Raw genomic sequence first — 17,743 nt, forward strand, 5'->3', positions numbered from 1 at the left:
CGTCACCTCCTTGCTCGCCCGGCTGCAGCACAGTTAAACGTGATCCTGGCTGCCCTGGGGACCTTTGGCCAGCCTGAACTTCAGCCAGGCCTTGGAGCCTGCAGTGAGAGACACCGATGGCACCTCCGTGCCCGGGACAATCCCAGGAGCCAGGGGCCAGCTCTACCTGGCACCAGCAGCCCTGCCTGGGTACAGGAGCAGCCCCGGTTTGATGCTGCCTTTCTCTGCCCTGCCTGACCCCAAACCCCGGGATCTCACACTCTCATAACCCCCTGCAGCCATTTTTGCTTCCCAGGCCGGGAGCAGAGCCCATTGAGGCTGGGGCAGAGCAAATTCGCCCCCCAGGGTTTTCCCCATCTACCCACCTCCGGGTTCCCCAGCTCCAGGGTGCTGAGCAGGGGCTGAGGGCAGCTCGGGGGAGTGGGGCTGCTCTCATTTCCACCGCACAGCGGGTTACCAGTGAGCATGGCCTCCCGTGCCGCTTCCCCACGCAGTTTTGGTTTGGGGTTTTTATTTCTCTTTTTGAAGCTCCGAGCATCCCTCCAGATCTCTGCCCGGGGCCGGCAGCAGGAGTAACCATCCCGGACGGGGAGGACGTGCCCTGAGAGGCCGAGATGTGCCAGCCCAGTCGTGCAGAGCAGGGAGCGCCCCGCCGTTCTCCAGCCACCGTCGGGGCTCTCGGCGGGGGCTCAGCGGGCGGCTGCCCCGGTCGGCTGGCGGGGGGATGCGAGGAGAAGCGCAGGTGGCCCCGGAGGAGCGGCCAGACCCCACGCGGGAGCGATCCGGCCCCACGAGGGGGGGCTCAGGGTCCCACGGAGGGGGCTCGGGATCCCGCTGCCGGCAGCAGGGGCGCGGCTATATTTGCATAACCCCGCCCCCCGTCCCAACGACGGTGACCTCGCCCTCTCTATTTACATGGTACCGCCCCGCCCCTTCTCCTTGTTTGGCGGGTCTCGCCCCGCCCCGCTCTTCGATTGGCGGCCGCGCTCCCCGCGCCCCGCCCCCGTGTATAAAACCGGCCGGCGGGGCGGGCGGGCGCGCAGAGGCGGCGGGCACGGCGGCGGGTACGGGGGGCGGAGCCGCTCCCGCCATGAGCAGCAGCGCGGGCCCCGCGGCGCGGCTCTGCCGCCTGGAGCGGGGGCCGGACGGCTACGGCTTCCACCTGCACGGCGAGAAGGGCAAGCCGGGCCAGTTCATCCGGCTGGTGGAGGTCGGTTCACCGGCCGAGCGCTCGGGGCTGCGGGCCGGCGACCGGCTGCTGGAGGTGGATGGCGAGAACGTGGAGCGGGAGAGCCATCAGCAGGTGGTGGAGCGCATCCGCGCTGCCGCCGGTGCCGTCAGCCTCCTCGTCGTGGACCCGGTGGCCGACGAGCAGCTGCAGAAGCGGGGCGGGACGGGTACCGAGCCCCCCGGGGGCGGCGGGCAGACGGCCCCGGAGCCGGCGGAGCCCCCGGCGCGGGAGCCCAGCGGCGGCGGCGGCCCGCGGGTAAACGGGCGACCGGGGGGAGCTGGGAGCTGGGGCGATGGAAAGTTTTCGGGGGGAGGAGGTGGTGTCCGGGGGAGGGGGTTGGGGCCTCCCGGCACCGGCCCCGGTCGTCGCCACCCAGTCGAGCGAGCGGGAGCAGCCACCGCCGCGTCTGCCCCAGGCTCCCCGGGGTGCCCTGTGGGGTTTCGCTTTCGGTTCTTTCTTTTTTTGTTTTGCTTTAAACGCGGCTCCCCAGGAGCACCGGGGCACCGTTGCGCCCTGCTGCTTTTCCTTTTTTTATTTTAATTATTTTTTTTTTTTTGCTTAACACTTTTCAGTACCTATTGTGTTGGGTGATGAGTGGGGGCGGGCAGGCACACGGGGCTGTTTGAACTCATAACCGCGCATCCCCCCCTTCGGCCCATCCTTGTGCAGCAGGGCCGATAAAACGGGGTGAGAAAAGCAAGAGAGCTTCGAAGTGCAGGTGGGCCCCTGCCCAGGGGGGCAGCTGGCCTTAACCTGCTCCAAAATACAACAGAAAAACAGCTGTGGTAGGGTACTGGGGGGGGGCTGTGACTGCAGGTGTTGGTGGCAGTCACTCATGCCCTGAGTGTGTCCGGTCTCTGCTGGGGAGCGGAGGTGGTGGAGCCCTTCTGGGCTGGAGGGGACTGATCTGGTCCGTCGGTCTACGGGTACAGACACTTAGTAATTCAGGAATGTCGGCCTTAAGCAGCGCGTGGGAGTTAGTGGTTGCACAAACAAAGCGATGTAGAAAGGTGAGGAATTGAGAAATAGCTGACCTTTCTTGCCCAGAGCAGTTCCTAAGAGACGTTGTGGGCTGATGGAGATAATACTGCTTTTTATTTACCCAGCAAAAACATGTTTGTTGTCACAACAGAGGTCTGGATGTCCCTGGGGTGGGGCACCTGAGCAGCTCTTAGGACCTGCTCCCAAAGACCAACTGTGAAGGGCTGGTGCCACGAGGCCTCCCCAGTGCTGGTGCTGAGCTCCAGGGCAGACTTTGGTGCCTCACTGAGCTGTTATCACACAGGGTTTTGCTGAGGATCAGGTATTTTTATTAGTTGTGTCTCCTGTTGGACTTTAGCCCGGTGACAGCTGCCCGTTGCCCCCAGTCGGGCTGATCCACCTCAGGGCACTGGTCTCATCCCTGTCCAGCTAAACCACCACCTCGACACCTCCCTGATGGGTTTGTTAAGGTGGGAACAACCAGGCTCTGTCCGTCATTGCCCCACTTGCTTGCTGTCCCCCGTGGCATCCCTGGGGTCTGGCCCGGTGCCAGGCTGTGGTGCTGCCCTATGCGGGGGGAGCGTGCTTGCCCTCCTGTACACCACCGTGCCAGCATTCCCTCAGGGCCAGCAAGGCCGTCTGTCCTGTGCTTTCTGCTCCCAGATCTCTCCATGGGCTGAGAAAAATAAAAGAGACATATTCATGCAGCTTGGGTGAGTCCCCTGCCAGGTTTGTGGGGCTGAGGATGTGCAGTCCCCATGGGGGATGGAGCCCCGACGTGCTGCGAGGTGGCTGCTTGCTCGCAGGGGCTGTGCTGGCCGGGGCAATGCAAAGGGCCTGGGAAGCTGGAGATGCTCCATGGGCTTTGGGGGGGTGGCCCTGGCTAGAGATGCCCCACAGTCTTGGGGGGGGGGGCAGGTTCGGGGTGCAGCCCACGCAGAGTTACCACGGGTGGTTTCTCTCTGTACTGGAGCAGGAAGCGGGTGACATGGGGTGACACTGCTGCACGGCCCCACATGGTTTCTCAACAGGTAACAGGAAATCTTGTGGCTGGGGGAAGGGCCCGGTGCTCTGGGTAGCAAAGCAAAGGCGAACGGGTTTGGAGACATCGCCCCTGCCAGGCACCCACCAAGCAGGGTGGGAAGATGCCGGGCGGGATGCCGAGCCAAGCTGGAGCAGGCAGAAAGGGATTTCTCTCCAGCAAGCCGGGAACACACTGGTGTGCCTGTTCTCTGGCTGCTGGTGGGCAGCCGGTGCCCGTGGCCCCATCCCCCCTGCAGCCCCAGCTCTGCGGGTTGGTGGGATTCCCCCCAGATCGTTGTGGTGGGGAGCGGGAGGTTTGCATGTGTCAGAGTCCTGTTTGCTTTATTGGGCTGGACTTGCCTTTATTTGCTTATCGAGCCTGGAGACGCTCGCTGCTGGGAGAGCTGGCCGGCAGCACCCGCTTCCTGCATGGGACTGAGCAAGGGTTTAACATCTCCCACCTTCAGGCAGGATCGGACCCCTCTCAAACCCTGCTGGGTCCTACACAGATGGGAACCCCCTGTGCCAGTGGGCTCGGGCACTCCCACAGCTCCCAGTGCTGGGCACAGGCTGAGGAGGTTTTGGGGGGGGTCATCATGGGCTCCCTTCTCATTCCTATAAAACCTTGAGGGTGCAAATCCCCCTGATGCTGTGGTGGAGGCTTTGAGCCTCCCTGAAGGCACCTGGGGAGCTGCTCCAGCTGAGCCAGAGAGGTGACGGTTTTACACCCCTGAGGCCATCCCCGCTTCCTGGGGCCCTGCACCCCAGGGACTGTCCCCAGGGTTCGGCTGGGAGCCGTGACAGCTTGTCCTCCCCCCCGCCTGCGTTTCCGGAGGCTTCAGCTGCTTGGGAGTGTCTTGAGAACGTTTCATGCAAACCGCATGGCATCAGCAGAGCAGCACTGGTCGCTGCCAGCCCAGTGCCCTGGCACAGGCTGGGGCTGCTTTTACCAGAGCAAGGCTTTTGCTACCAGCCCTTGGTCTTCCCTCTTGCAAATTTAGTGCTAAATTAAAGCCCTCCCTGCCAGCAGTGCTCATTCCTTCTTGTAAAACCCGGGTGAGCCTCCCAGGGGCTGGGTTTTGGGGTGTAACAGGGAGCAGATCCCCCCCACACACACACTTGGGAGCATTGCACTGGGAGTAGCTGGTGTCTAATTAGGAAATGAATTAAATTTCCTCTCAAGGCAGCTGCATGAAAAGCAGCTCCAGTCAAATGGGACGTGACAGGGATGCTGCGAGGAGGCTGCTTTGCATCTCCTTTGTATGAAGCCCGAATGCGTGCGCCAGATTTCAGGACCCGTGTGAATGTGCTGGCCCAGGCGTCCTCGGAGCCGTTGTGTTTCTCTTTGAGTAACCGGGAATGCTGCTGTCGATGGGCTTGTTGCTGCTTGTAGGGCTGTAGGGAGTTTCCTGGGATTTGGGGCTTCAAAGGCTGTTCTGAAATTGCTGTTGGGGGGCTGGGAGTTGGGGAGCAGGTCCTGGCACACTGTGCAGTTGGAGTCCCCACATTCCCGGGGCTGTCGGTCCTGCTGGATGGCTGAAAATCCTGGGGAGGAATGATCCGGCAAGCTCCTGGAAGGAGAAGGGTTTGGAGGTGCCCCAAGTCCCATTCCAGGACAGGAACAGGGATACGATGCTGCCGATCTCCCCGTCCCAAGTGGGCATACCTGCAGGCAGATGTCCCTCTGCCACCCCTGGGTGCAGAGGAGAGGGGTGGGACGGGATGTCCGTGCCGGGGGCTGAGTCCAGTTTCCCCCGCTGCCCTCCCTGCTGGAGATTGTAATTGCTCATAACAAAGCTCTGCCAGCTAATCCATGCCCTAGCAAAGTGGGAGGGCTGCTGGTGTTGGAGGAGAGGACGCAAAAGCTTATAAAAATTAGGGGCATTTTCGTTTTCCTGCTATTCAGCTCCTGGTTCTGCAGCCATGGGACTTCTTGGCATCCTGAGTGTTGACCCCAAACCTTCTCACCTGAGGTCCCTTCTGGCCAGGGAGACTTTGGGGCTGGAGAGATGCTCTACCATGGGGTGCTCACCCTGTGGATGGGCAGGATATGGCCCCTGGAGCATCGGATGCATTTATATTTTTCTCTCGGGGAGGAAGAACGGTGGCTGCTCGCAGGGTTTCTGCTGGCACGAGGGATTTGGGGAGAGCGAAGGCGGCCTGGCATGCTGGGCTGGAGGAGCTGCCAGCCGCTGGCAGGGGGATGCTGGGGGGGCCAGGTCATGGCTCGGCCGGGCTGCCCTCACACCGGGTGCTCCTGCCTTCGCCGCTGCCTTTGAGGGCTTGGTGCCTCCCTCGCTGCCGTGACCTGTCCCCCTGCCCCGAGGCATCTGTCCATCCTGCAGGACTATTTCCCCCCCCCCAATTCATGGCCCCAGTGTCTCGGGGAGCCTGGGCTGCCAGGGCTTTGTTGGTACGGGTAGAAGCAAAGTCCTCCCTCCTCCTTCTCCTCGCCCGGGAGCTCTGCCAGCACAGCTTGCCGGGTGCTCCCTCCAGCTTTGTCCTGAGCTATCGGCGTGGAGCAACCCCGTGGTGCTGCCAAGGGCACTGAGAGCGTGGGTGCTCGCAGAGCTCGAACCCCTTTTCCAGGGCCAGCCAGGGCAGGGGATTTGGGGAGGTGCTGCCTTCTTCTAGGTTCCACCGGCTCCTGCATTTTGGTTTTGGTTTAGGTATTCCCTGTCCCCAGTCCTGCTGGGGATTGCTGCCTGGGTGGAGGGTGCAGTCACAGCAGGCTGGGCACCCTGTGAGCCTGCTGCCATCCCAGCATGGGGACCAGGGCAGAGCTGCCTGCCCTTGGGGGGGGGGGGGGGGTGGGGTGGACACCAAGGGGTGGCCGGGGCGAAGTCAAGGTGTCACAACCCTCCACCCAGCCCGGGAACCTGCTGCCAGCCTGTGTGGAGGATGGAGGGAGACACCACCATCTCCTTGGGGTGCAGCCGGGCTGTCGCACCGGGCATTGCCCAGCCGAGTCCTGTGTGACTGCCAGCGCTGCGGCGTCCCGGGCTCCCCTTCGCTCCCCAGCAGACCCGGGTGGGTGCTTGCGTGCACCTCCCTCCCCGGGGCGTTGGTGAGCAGTGCCGGGGCTTGACCCTTGCAGGAAGACATTGTGCAAGAGGATGGGGTTTTATCACGGGCTTAGCGATTGCAAATGTGTCATCCTGGCCCATGCGGGACCCTGGGCCACTGCAGTGCTGCCAGGTGTGGGGTGCCAGCACCCTGAGGACCAGGCTTTTGAGGCAGGGGGCAAAGGGATTTTAAAAGCAAGAAGTGAGTGTGCTGTATAGCGGGGTAGAGAGTAGCATGGTGTGGGTGTGGTAGGGGAAATTCCTGCAGTGCATGTCCCCAGTGATGCTATGGGCACCAGAGGAGGAAAAACAATCTCAGAAGAAAGAATAAATATTAACTGCCCTGATGAGGAATATTTTAGGAGCTCAAGCATGGCTTGGCTGTTGGGAGAGCCCTACCAAAGCCCAGGAGCTGGTGGTCAAGGAAGGACCAAACCATTTTGAATATAAATATGTAGAAGTGGTGTTTGGGTGCTGGCATTGGGGCGGTTCTGAGGGTGCTGCGTGCCGGCGCCTGGTTCTTCTGATGGTTCCCGGGCATCCGGCTGCCCACTGGGCAAGCAAAGGTGCAACTTCTGTTTGCCAAACTCCTGAGGATGCTCCTGCTCACAATGTGGGGAATTGTGCTATTGATGGGCTCTAGAGGGCCTGGGTGTGGGGCCATGGCTGCCCCAGTCAGGTTCCCCAGTTCTGGGTGCTGGTGGATCCACAGGTCAGGGTGAAACCGGGTGCAGATGAGCTGGGTGTTGCTTCCTGGAGAAGTGAACGTCCCACCTTGCACTGTCCTGGTTGAGCTGGTTTCTCTGTTTTGTCATCGCAGAGGGTCATGCCGGGATATTGGGGCTGCTCCGTCTGGATCCCACTGCCTGCCCAAGCCCCGGGTGCCCCTTCCCTGCCAGCAGTGGCCGCAGGGTGCTTTGGGGTGGGGGTTCCCATGGTTGGGTTTGCTGGGGAGGGGGCTGCAGCTTGCAAGGGGGTGATGGAGGGGACCTGCACCAGCAGCTGAGACTTCTCCAGTAGCAAAGGCTTCCTGGGTGGGATGGGGGTGCTTGCCAGCAGCCTGGGCTGTGTGTCCTCCTCCACCTGCAATCGTGATCCCGAAAGGAAGATCGGGGTCTTGCAACAGAGATAATAACATGTTTCTTTAAGGTTTTGTTGCAATTAGTGTGCTCTGCAGCTAATTAATTAAGCAGAGCCTGGGTTCATAGGGTGTTTTGGCACCCTGTGTCCTAACTCAAGGTGCCTGTGGGTGCAGGTGACCACCTGAGGATGGTGTCCCTGCTACCCAAGCAGCTGTCTGGTGGTCCTGGTGCTGTCCCTGGGTGTTGGGGGGGTTCGGGGAGCAGTTTTCCCACCAGCTGTCCCCTTTGCAGGAGGAGCTGCGGCCTCGGCTGTGCCGCATGAAGAAAGGCCCCAACGGCTACGGCTTCAACCTGCACAGCGACAAGAACCGCCCGGGGCAGTACGTACGCGCTGTCGACCCCGACTCGCCGGCCGAGGCGGCGGGGCTGGCCCCCCATGACCGTATCATTGAGGTATGCTGGGGCAGGGGGGGGTCTCCCCAAAAAGCTCAGCGCTCCCTTGCATCCCGGTGCCTGGGAGGGAGGTGCTTTTTGCCGGGACGGTGCGCAGCGGTGTCCCCGGTGCCGGCAGTGATTCACGGTGCAGCCACCCAACCTGTGTCAGCCTGCCGGTCCCCACCCAGGGGTGCGGGTGGCGGGGAGCAGCACTGCAGAGGGCTGGAGCTGAGCACTAATTAGCTGGATGTGGGTTAAGCAGCAGTAGCACAGTCCCCTGCCTGGAGCAGGAGTGTCCCTGGGCTGTCACTGAGGTGGGACAGGCTGAGGACGAGGTGATGGCCCTGAGCCCTGCTGCTGGCTGTGACCGGGGTGGGGACGGGGACAGGGCTTGTGCCTGGCAGGATGGTGACCCACAAGGGCAAGAATCAGCTGAGCTCCGACCCCACCACTCACCAGGGCGTGGGGCTGCTGCCTTTCTTGGGGAGAAGCTTTGGGGTCTTTGGAGACCGTGTCATGGCCCAAGGGCTTTGTACCTTGCCCGTGCTCCACCTCCTGTGCCAGCCCCGAGTCCATGCCCTGCCAGGCACGCCCTGCCAGCTTTGCCCGTACGATGCTGTGCTAATCACTCAGAGGAAAATCTGCTTTTAATGAGGTTTTGCTGGCTTCACTGCTAATCCCTGCGAGGCTGCGGATACCTGTGGGGACCGTGGGGCGGCCGTGCTGGGGCTGTGACCGGTACCAAGGCTGGTACCCAGCCCCTCTGCGGAGTTCCTGGGGGATGGATGTCCCCTGGCCCCAGCAGTGACATGGTGCCGTGCCCGCAGGTGAACGGGGTGTGCATGGAGGGCAAGCAGCACGCTGACGTGGTGGCAGCCATCAAGGCGAGCGGTGACGAGACCAGGCTGCTGGTGGTGGACATCCTCACAGATGAATTCTTCAAGAAGTGCAAGGTGGTGCCCTCGGAGGAGCACCTGGCAGGTGGGCTGGGGGATGTGCTGCAGGGAGGGGTGTTTGTGCCACCTCTGCTGGTTCTGTGTCACCTTGTCACCCAATCTGGGTGTGCTGGGGGAGTCCCTGAGCCCTGGGAGGTGAAGGTCTCACCCCCCTGGGGCCAAGCAGGGTCACCTCACCTTGGCATCTCCCTGCCCACCTGAGGGCCCTGGGGTGGTGGGGCTGATGTGGGCTCTGCAGGAAGGCACATTTATGGCCCTGGGTTGCACTTTGGCAGGGTTTATGGCTTGGGGAGCAAACGGGCAGCAGCTGCTCTTCACTCTCCTCCGCAGCCTCAACTCAGCTGTGGCCCCCTCCCTGCTGTCAGGGCAGACCCTGGGAGGATAGTGGGGAAGGGGGGGGGATCCCACTGGGCTCCATGTCATGGCTGTCATCGTGGCGATGTGCCTGGTGCCTGGCAGCACCCCCCTGTGCTGTGGGGCTGGCAGTGAGGGGTGGGTTCAAAAATTTGGGACCTGGACAGCGTTGGGTGCCCGCTGGCCATGTACAGCCTTTGCCAGTCACTGCTGTGCCCATCGGCGAGGGTGAAGAGCAAACGCATCCTCACCCAGCACCCGTGTCCTCGCCCTGCAGGTCCCCTGCCAGAACCAGTTGCCAATGGCGATATAGGGAAGGTAAGAGCCTCTTCTTGCTTTTAATCCCAGCTATGCCAGTCTCCAGGCAGAGACCCTGCCTGCTTAGGTGTCCCCTCTGCCCGAGGGTGGGTGATGCCACCAGCAACCACAGTGCTCCCAGGCTGCCACACTGGAGCAGGTGCCACTGGGAAGGGAACTGGGAGCTGGTGCTCCCCAGGAAGAGGGCTGCTTGTGGGGCTGAATGCCGTGGAGGTAGCTGCAATGCCTGCCCTCCTCCTCCTCCTCTTCCTCTTCCATCCTCATGATGCTGCAGGGCTGGGAGCCCTTGTGCTGCTCCAGGGAAGTAGCAACCACCCTCCTCCTCCACCCACTAAAGCCAGGGCAGCCAAGCCAGGCTTTAATCCTTCCCCCTCCCTGGATGGGCAGTGCTCGAGGTTATTTATGAGCCTGGAGCTCGCAGGGGATTACATGTGGGGAGGACAGATTTCGCGTTCCCTGGGGTGGGACTTGCAACTCCGGGGGCTGTTCCCAAACCACAAAGCTGGAGCCGCCCTGCTCACGCTCGTTCCCTGTTCCCCCCTACCCCCAGGAAGACGGCGGAGAGCCGCGGTCCAGCTCGGTGTCCGAGAGCCCGTCCAGCCCCGGGCCACTGACCGTGTCCCCCAATTCCAGCGAGACCCACAGCGAGGTAGGGCTGGGGATGCTGGGGGGAGGTGGTGGCTGGAAATAGGGGTCCGAGCTGAGCCCCCACCATGGGGCTGTCCCAGGAGGCATGGTGGGGCTCATGCAGCCTCTCGCCCCCCCCCCCCCAGCCTGACTCGCAGGAGGGTGACAAGCGACATTCGGCACCCGGCTCCCTCCTGGACCTCGACATCCCGCTGGCGGTGGCCAAGGAGCGGGCGCATCAGAAGCGCACCAGTAAGCGGGCACCCCAGATGGACTGGAGCAAGAAAAACGAACTGTTCAGCAACCTGTGAAGGCCCTGAGGCGGGGGCAAGGGTCTGCTGCCCCCCCCCCCGCCCCCGGCCTCACACCCACCTCTCCTGCATCCCCTTCCTCCTCGCCACAGGCTCCCAGTGGGGATGTGGGGCTGCTCCCCACCGCCCTGGCCTGAGCGATGGGGCTCAGTGGCCAGTGAGCATCCCCACAGCAGGGTCCTGGCTGGTGGTTTTAGGCTAGAGAGCTGTGTTGGGGGGGGGTGCTGGGAGGTCCCCTCTCCTGTAAGCCCATCCCTGGGTGCTCCTCCAGCCCTACCTTGAAGTCCTGCACACCCTGGTAGGCACAGGCAAGGGGGTTGGGGGAGGGATCGAGGATTTGGGGTGGCCTAATGCCCAACACTTATCTCTGCTGTTCCCTGGTTCTTTCCCCACCCCAAACTCCATCTCTGTTTGAGCCCCCCGACCCCGACTCCCCAGATTGCCCTTCAACTGCAAAACCTGAGGCTTTTAGTGACTTAGCAAACCCCACCTGCCTGGCTGCTGACCACAGCAGTTCCTCCCTGGGGTATTTGACCCCCCACCTGGCAAGTTCCGTCCACAATGACCCTGTCCCTTTGCCCCTCCAGCTGCACGGAGGGACACAGGTGCCCAGCATGGCAGGGAGCCCCCAGCACCCTGTCCTCAGGGCTATTTTGGGAGAGGAGAGGGTGTCTGGAGCCAGTGCAGCAAGCAATAATCATCTCCTTTGCTCTTGCTCGCTCCCAGAGACGGAGCTGGTCAGGGTTTGAATCTGAGAGTGTTTATTTTAAAGGCTTCTCAATAGACTCTTTTTTCCAAAATAGGAGGTTTCCAATCACACTTTCTGTTTTGTTTTGGTTTTTTTTTTTTTAAATGTATTGTGAAAATTCTTCCTGTGGATGTTTTGTTTCCATGTGTTGCCATTTGGGTGGTGTTGTACTGTCAAGCTCAAGAGAAATTCTGTTTACTGGAATAAACCTTCCTGACTTCATGTGTCCAGTTTAAGGCTAAATCCTTCTGAAGCCTGAGAGCGTGTGAGGGCTCAACGGGGGCTCACTGTGCTGTGGGGGCCAGGGGGGAAGAGGTGGCAGGTAATGAGCCCAGTGGTGGGGACACTGGGGCTGGTTTGGGTGCCCCTCAGCACCCAGTTGGGGCCAGGCCTGGGGGGGATTGGGGAGGGACTGGTTGGTCCCAGTGTGGGTTAATGCCTCAAGGTGATTAAAGGGCTCTAATCCCCTGGGGAGTTTGGGGGGTGTGTGTGCGTGTGTATGTGTGATGCAAGGCTCTAATCTGTGTCTCCTGGTCTGGTTGGAGAGTGGCAGCTTGGCCAGGGGCAGCCAAAATCTGCCCCCTGCCCCTCTGGGGTGGGTGGGTTGGGGTGAGCCTGAGCCCCAGGGTTGTATCCTGGCCTGGGGGACTGCAGGGAGGATTGGTGGGGTGAGGGTTGCTTGTTCCTCTAAATAGAGGGATTTTAGCCCTGGCCGGGGAGTGAAGCAGAAGGAGAGCAGGGTAGAGAAATGCGTGGTGATGGTGCTGCGGTGGGAATGGGATGGGGGCTCAGCATGGTGGGGCCAGGATGCCCCCCTGGCTCTGCCACCCTGCTTGCTTCCCAGGGCTGTTTTTAAGCCCAGGTGGGGCAGCTTAGCCAGGGCTGAGCTGAGCCCCGGTGCTGCAGTGGGTGAGCACAGGGCCACGCTGTGCTGGGGGGCTCTCAGCAGTGGCCGGGGTGTGCTGTGGACCCGCAGTCCCAGCCTCTGCCCAGCATCTTTGCTTCCTCCCCTTCTGCACACTCCTGTTCCGTGCTCCAAACCCCCCAGACAAGCTCCTCTACCGGAGCAGGCGTGTGGTCAGAGGTCAGCAGCTCAAATGATGACCAAGTGACAAAGTGCCACCACATCTGCAGGCTGTCACTCCCTGTGGAAGCTGGGGGAGCCTATTTCAACCTGCCTTGTCCTCCACCATCCCCTGCCGAGTGGATGTGAGCCCCTGTCCCCTCCTTTTCCCCCCTCACCCCCTTGGGCCAAGCAAGGTGTCCCTGCCTGGGGTTGGGGGCAAGGGGGCCATGGGCTGGGGCAGGAGTGGGGGCACCCAGTGGGTCCCAGGAACATCTTGTCCAGTGCAAGCAGCCTGGGGACTGGTTCTGGGTGGGAATGATAGTTGAGCTCTGCTGGGATCCTACCCCCCCACCCCGAGGGAGGGCTGTGGCTCCAGGACAGACCCAACTTTGTTTTGGGTTGCCAGGGCAAAGGCTTTCTGCAGCCGCCCATGGAGGCGGGGAGCGCGCCGGCGTTGCTGGGGGAGCGGGGATGCCAAGAGGGGCACTCACTGGCTCCAGAGCAACCGGCCGGGCACGGGGAGGGCAGCATGGTTTCACTGTGTCCCCCTCATCCCTGGCGCCAGAAGAAATTTTTTTTTTAATATAAAAGAAATTTTTTTCCCACCTTGGTCACTTTTTAGGGGGGAAAATCCCTCTCCAGCTAGATCTCTCCTGCCAGTCCAACGTTAGTCCTCATGCAGAGGGATCAAATCCTCCAGGGAAGGAGCACAGAGCCGGCAGCTCACCCGGCAGGTTCTGCTAATCTCAGTCTGGGGGATAGAATCCATCCCTGCCTGCAGCAGGTGACGAAGAACACAAGGATTAGTGGCCCTTGTCATGGTAATCCCAGCTGGAAGTAGAGCTGCTCTTCACTTTATTACTGCACAAAGCTTTCGCTACAACTAAATCCACGCTAAATACTTGTTGTTTAAAATACCATGATACGCTGTTCCCACGCTTGGTTTTAATATTAGTCACAGGAATGATGTATTTAAATTAACTAAAATTGGAAAACTAAAACCCCTAGGCCCTAAAAATACAGGCACAGTAACACTAAAAATTCCACAGTCTACCAATCTCCGATAAAAACATCCCTGGGCAAATCTGAAAGCTATTACCTGATACTGCATAATTGGAATAAATAATCTCTGGTGTAGAATCAGCCATTACGGCTGCTACTACACTGAGAAAACATACAGGAGCGTCAGTTATCCTCCTTACCTTCTGTCCTCTCCTCTTAGCAAGCTTCCCTGCTGTGGAGAGCACACTGCGTAGGGCAGGGAAGGTCAGGCTAAATAACTGCATTAAAAAGTCTGTCCAGGGGGAGTCAGGCGAGTGCCTCTTCTGCAGCCACGGATCTCTGATCTACCCCTGCGGAGGCTGGCTGGCTAGCTCCTGCCCTAAATATATCTGTCCCCAGGAAGAGGTATTTTTCCCCTCATTGATCTTACTGGAGAGCAGCGAATGGAGCCCCCAGGCTCAGCAGAGCAAGTCCTGAGCTTCTCGAAGCAGGGAATCACCATTCTGCCTTATTTCAGTTGTGTTCTCTTCCTCCTCACTTTTGCAAAAGCAGCCTGGTAAAACGAAGTGCAATATCCCTTCACTGATGGCCTGAGGTTTCCAGGTCCAAAGCACAGCCCTCAAGGGGTTTTGTCTCAGCAGGCTCCTGCAGCCACCGGCCCCACCGTTATGCAGAGATCGTGGCGAGGCTCTAGTCTCTCTCAGCTGATATCAGTAATTTTCATCATGTTAACTTGCCCTTTGGTTGTGCTCACCCCATACCTGGGCCTTGCACTTCCAGGACGCAGCAGTGCCCCCCTGCAACCCACCACACCCAGAAAATAGGGTTCAAAAAGTCTCTGCTGTCTTTTAAAACTTCTAACCACCCTTTCAGCAGCCAAAGCGAGCAGATAAGCCCCAGTGCTCCCAGATCATGCTCACGCACCTCAGATCTCTGTGATTCTTTTTATTCAAATCAGCCTGAGCTGCCAGTGTACTGAGGCTGCCTGTCAAACTGATGAATCCTGAAAGGGCAGTGGAAGAAGGAACGGTAGGTGCTACTTGTCCAGAAACTGGTGGCACCAGGAATCAATTAACCGCTGGTGATTTTAGGCTATGCTGGAACAGCATGTTAAGGTTATAGTCATTCCTAGTCAAGCCTGTGAATTAGTGACTGTTCTCCAAGTCCAAATTTCAGGCAGTATTCCTGGCTGGTGCAACAAGGTGCAAAGCTGGCAAAGTAACTGAAAGAGACAGATGAAAACAGTCAAGTGCAGCGTCGGCTCACTGGTGTCCTCCGCACCCCGACCTTGCAACAGCGTCCAACTCCTCCCTGGGAACAGGCCTGTGTCTGGATGTGTCTGTCAGGTCTCCAGCACCCTGGCTGGCAGCTTCGGTTCGACGTAGCTCTTCTCCTCCACGTGGTTCGTCTGCTCCAGGAGCCACTGTCTCTCCTGGTCACTGATATCCAGCCTCAGCGTCACCTCTTGGAAAATGCTGTTCACAGCAACCTGTATCATACAGAGGAAAAGCAGCTCAAGCCCAGCCTCAGGGCAAATGCTGCTCATGTTCCCTGGGTAGAAGATGGGCTGTTACAGCACCTCCTTAAAATGAAGCTTTTTGAACATGCAGATACTGGGTTCATTCTCCTGACCAATCTTAGCCTCAAATTTGGTGATTCCCAGGTTTCTCATTCCTGCAAAAGAGATCAGAAAGAGAAGCTTTTCTATGACCTGCTCATCTGCCACATCTATTAAGGCACAGGACCACAGTTTCTGGGGCAGGTGCATCCCTTAGTACCCTGTCTGTACCACTGGGTATACAACTTATAGATCACATCCTGACTGTACTCCCGTTGCCAGGCACTGAGCCACCCTTACCATAGGCCATCATCATCAGAGTTGCCTCCTTGCCAAACCCTCTGCCTCGGTAGCTGGGCTCTGAAAGAGAGAGCCCACAGAAGTCAGCATCCAGTTACATGAAACAAATCAGCCATGCTGGACAATTCTCAGAAGAGACTGTGACCTGGACCAGCAAAGGATGCTGATCGGCCACGGTAAAGCAATGAGAATAAAACACTGCTGTACGCAACAACTGTCTACAGCTGGTTTTAGCCACGGAGACAAAGGTCCAAGCTATGAAGCAGAACTTGACCTGCAATCATAATTTCAATCTCGCCCAAAGTCGGATCCTCAGTGTCAGTGAGGAAGAGATTCACGTCCCCTACCATGCAGTCCTCATCCGCACACGCCTGCCCGCACCGCTGCGCCGTGTCCAGCACAATGAAGGTGCACTCTGGGGAAAACAAAAAGCATTTTCAGGGCATGCTGAGAATTATTCACAAATTACTAAAGGATTAAATTAAAGGCATGCAATGGACAGAGGAACAACAGTTTCTACATGTTAACAGTAAGGAAGAGCTAATAATTAAGCCTCCCATGCCAAGTAAGCCTGCTCCCATCCATAGAAACATAAGAAATATTTTGAAAAACCTATTGTGATGGTGATGCAGACACCAAGACTAGAAACAGCCTACTTAAGGAGCATGAAATCTTCCATCCCATGTCTAAGGTCTCCCTGCCTTGTCTCACTCAGTAGCAAGTTTGGGCAAAGAATTTTTTGGTGCACAAGAGACTAAGACCTAGTGATTCACCTAGTCCATATTATTTTTGCTTTTAGTAAGGCTTTTAATGCCAGCTAAGACAAATGCTCCAGCCTGACGTCTTTGCCAGCCTCAGTATTTTCCAGCTCACTATATTTCTACCAGGCTTTTATGGGCAGTGATTCATTACCTGTAGGAGAGCCAGGGAACTAATTCAGTCAACACACCCCAACCAGGTAATTATAAAATAATTCAATTTCTCCGGATAAAAAACAATCCCCTTCTACCTTTTTACGACAATCAGACCTGGGGAGTCTTGACTGTGCAGCAACATCTCAGCAGATAATTCTGTGAGAAGTAAATCACTGTAATCTTTGAAAAACTGCATAAAAAGAACACCAACAACCCTGGACATTCTCTACTTCTCTAAGCATATACCAACTATGAACAGAAAGTCGGTTCAAAGCTACTGTTGTAGATCTTGCGTCCCCTCTGCTTCAGCAAGTAGAGCCCACTCACTGGATAACCTCAGCCCGTTGTGGGCCCTTTACAGGACAGAAGGGACCTGCTCCCCACGCCCACCCACCCTTAGAAAATGATTAAGACCCTCACTGTCTGCGTCGTCCTGCCAGCTGCGCTGCATCTCATACTCCTGCTCCAGGCTGAGTGGCTCAGAGGCGGTCAGGCGCTGCAGCTCCTCTGACTGCATCCACTCGTGGTACCTGACAATGGGACCCACAACCAGATCGCTGCCTGAGCTGCAGCATCGCACTCTGACTTCCACAAGTGCTCTGAGGAGCGGGCTGCCATCAACCAGTTCTGGAAACACCAGCCTGGCACTCGCGGCAACTGAAAAGCATCCACAAGCCTCCCTCCTTTATCTAACAGAGGAACTGGTGTTCTCCGTGGGAATTTAGCAAGTTTGTCCATCCTGTCACTTTGTCTGAAGAATGCCCAACGCAAATGTGATGTTTTTAAAAGTACTGAACATTGAGTTCTGGCGCATTTCATCCCAACTGAGATTGATACAACATCTCCTGGACAGTGACAAAAAGACTAATACAAGACTAATACTGGCATCTTTGTGCTGAGGCTGCAGCTGGCCAGGCCAGCACTTTACAAACTGCCTGCATGCCTGGTTCTAATTTATCAAATATCCATCTGGCTTTATAGATTGAAGTTTTGCTCTTCCACTGTCATGAGGGAAAGACATCAATGAACAAGAGAACTGCTGACAGCTCACTCACAGCCAGGTATTTCCCTTTCCGTGGGTGCACAGCAGCACGGACAGAGTTCTCTTTGTCAGCAGACCTTGCAAAGAGCACAGACCTGCCAGGGACGTCTGCTGCCAGACACCATGGGGAAAACTGACTGCCTTTTCCACGAGCGCTCTTTCTGCTGTGGGGTTCCCTGGGGGAAGAGGGCCCTGCAGCTCCCAGGCCAGCACCCTTTCTGAGCACCGCACACCCTTGAAAAAGAGCAGACGGTGAAGAGGACAGGAGCCACGTACCGGGGCACATGTGCAGAAGTGTATGGCACCAGGGTCACCCTCTGTCCTTGCAGCACCGTGTTCTGGTTGATCTTCATGGCCTCTGCACCGAGAGAGGGACCCAACACCCCGCTCCACGTCTCCACCGAGGCCAAGGGATGGGGCAGCGCCCCGGAGCCGCCGCCGGCCGCTCTCACCCAGCGGACAGGCCCCAGCTCCTCCCAATTCCCCCCGCAGCGACCTTCCCGCTCCCCTCTCTTGCTCCCCCCAGGGCAGGGCTGCAGCGCTGCCGAGGGCCCGAGGAGGCTCAGCAGCGGCCGGGGGGTGCCCCGACGGGCCTCACGCAACTCTTGGTGACCCAGGCGGCGGCGCCCGGCTCCGACATGCGGCGGGCCCGGGCGGAGACGCTGAGGGGAACCCCGGCGCCCGTCCGCGCATGCGCGGGGGCCACCCACAGCCCGTGCCCCGCCCCTAC

At 58.8% G+C, this 17,743-nt stretch overlaps 2 protein-coding genes across 2 annotated transcripts; one reads left to right on the plus strand and one right to left on the minus strand.

Annotated features, from left to right (window-relative positions):
- Positions 1-1,049: 1,049 nt before the first annotated feature.
- Positions 1,050-11,353, plus strand: SLC9A3R1 (SLC9A3 regulator 1). Its single transcript, XM_042802565.1, has 6 exons — positions 1,050-1,486; positions 7,674-7,835; positions 8,645-8,798; positions 9,405-9,445; positions 9,996-10,094; positions 10,219-11,353. The coding sequence occupies exons 1-6, from the start codon at positions 1,091-1,093 to the stop codon at positions 10,381-10,383; spliced, it is 1,017 nt and encodes a 338-aa protein (XP_042658499.1). The 5' UTR covers positions 1,050-1,090; the 3' UTR covers positions 10,384-11,353.
- Positions 11,354-13,013: 1,660 nt separating this feature from the next.
- Positions 13,014-17,714, minus strand: NAT9 (N-acetyltransferase 9 (putative)). Its single transcript, XM_009977008.3, has 6 exons — positions 17,290-17,714; positions 16,392-16,501; positions 15,332-15,472; positions 15,058-15,117; positions 14,779-14,873; positions 13,014-14,688 (listed from the first exon to the last, which is right to left on the minus strand). The coding sequence occupies exons 1-6, from the start codon at positions 17,364-17,366 to the stop codon at positions 14,542-14,544; spliced, it is 630 nt and encodes a 209-aa protein (XP_009975310.3). The 5' UTR covers positions 17,367-17,714; the 3' UTR covers positions 13,014-14,541.
- Positions 17,715-17,743: the final 29 nt, after the last annotated feature.

Source organism: Tyto alba, unplaced genomic scaffold, assembly GCF_018691265.1.
Source record: "Tyto alba isolate M040663 unplaced genomic scaffold, T.alba_DEE_v4.0 Super-Scaffold_39, whole genome shotgun sequence".
NCBI classification, from domain to species: Eukaryota; Metazoa; Chordata; class Aves; order Strigiformes; family Tytonidae; genus Tyto; species Tyto alba.

Excerpts from the sequence above, each read along its gene's own strand:
- SLC9A3R1 (XM_042802565.1), top strand. The coding sequence starts at position 1,091 with ATGAGCAGCAGCGCGGGCCCCGCGGCGCGGCTCTGCCGCCTGGAGCGG. Across the intron at positions 1,487-7,673 it reads GCGGCGGCGGCGGCCCGCGG|GAGGAGCTGCGGCCTCGGCT; the intron begins GTAAACGGGCGA and ends TCCCCTTTGCAG. Across the intron at positions 10,095-10,218 it reads CCAGCGAGACCCACAGCGAG|CCTGACTCGCAGGAGGGTGA; the intron begins GTAGGGCTGGGG and ends CCCCCCCCCCAG.
- NAT9 (XM_009977008.3), bottom strand. The coding sequence starts at position 17,366 with ATGAAGATCAACCAGAACACGGTGCTGCAAGGACAGAGGGTGACCCTG. Across the intron at positions 15,118-15,331 it reads GATTGAAATTATGATTGCAG|AGCCCAGCTACCGAGGCAGA; the intron begins GTCAAGTTCTGC and ends TCTCTCTTTCAG. Across the intron at positions 14,689-14,778 it reads AAAAGCTTCATTTTAAGGAG|GTTGCTGTGAACAGCATTTT; the intron begins GTGCTGTAACAG and ends TGTATGATACAG.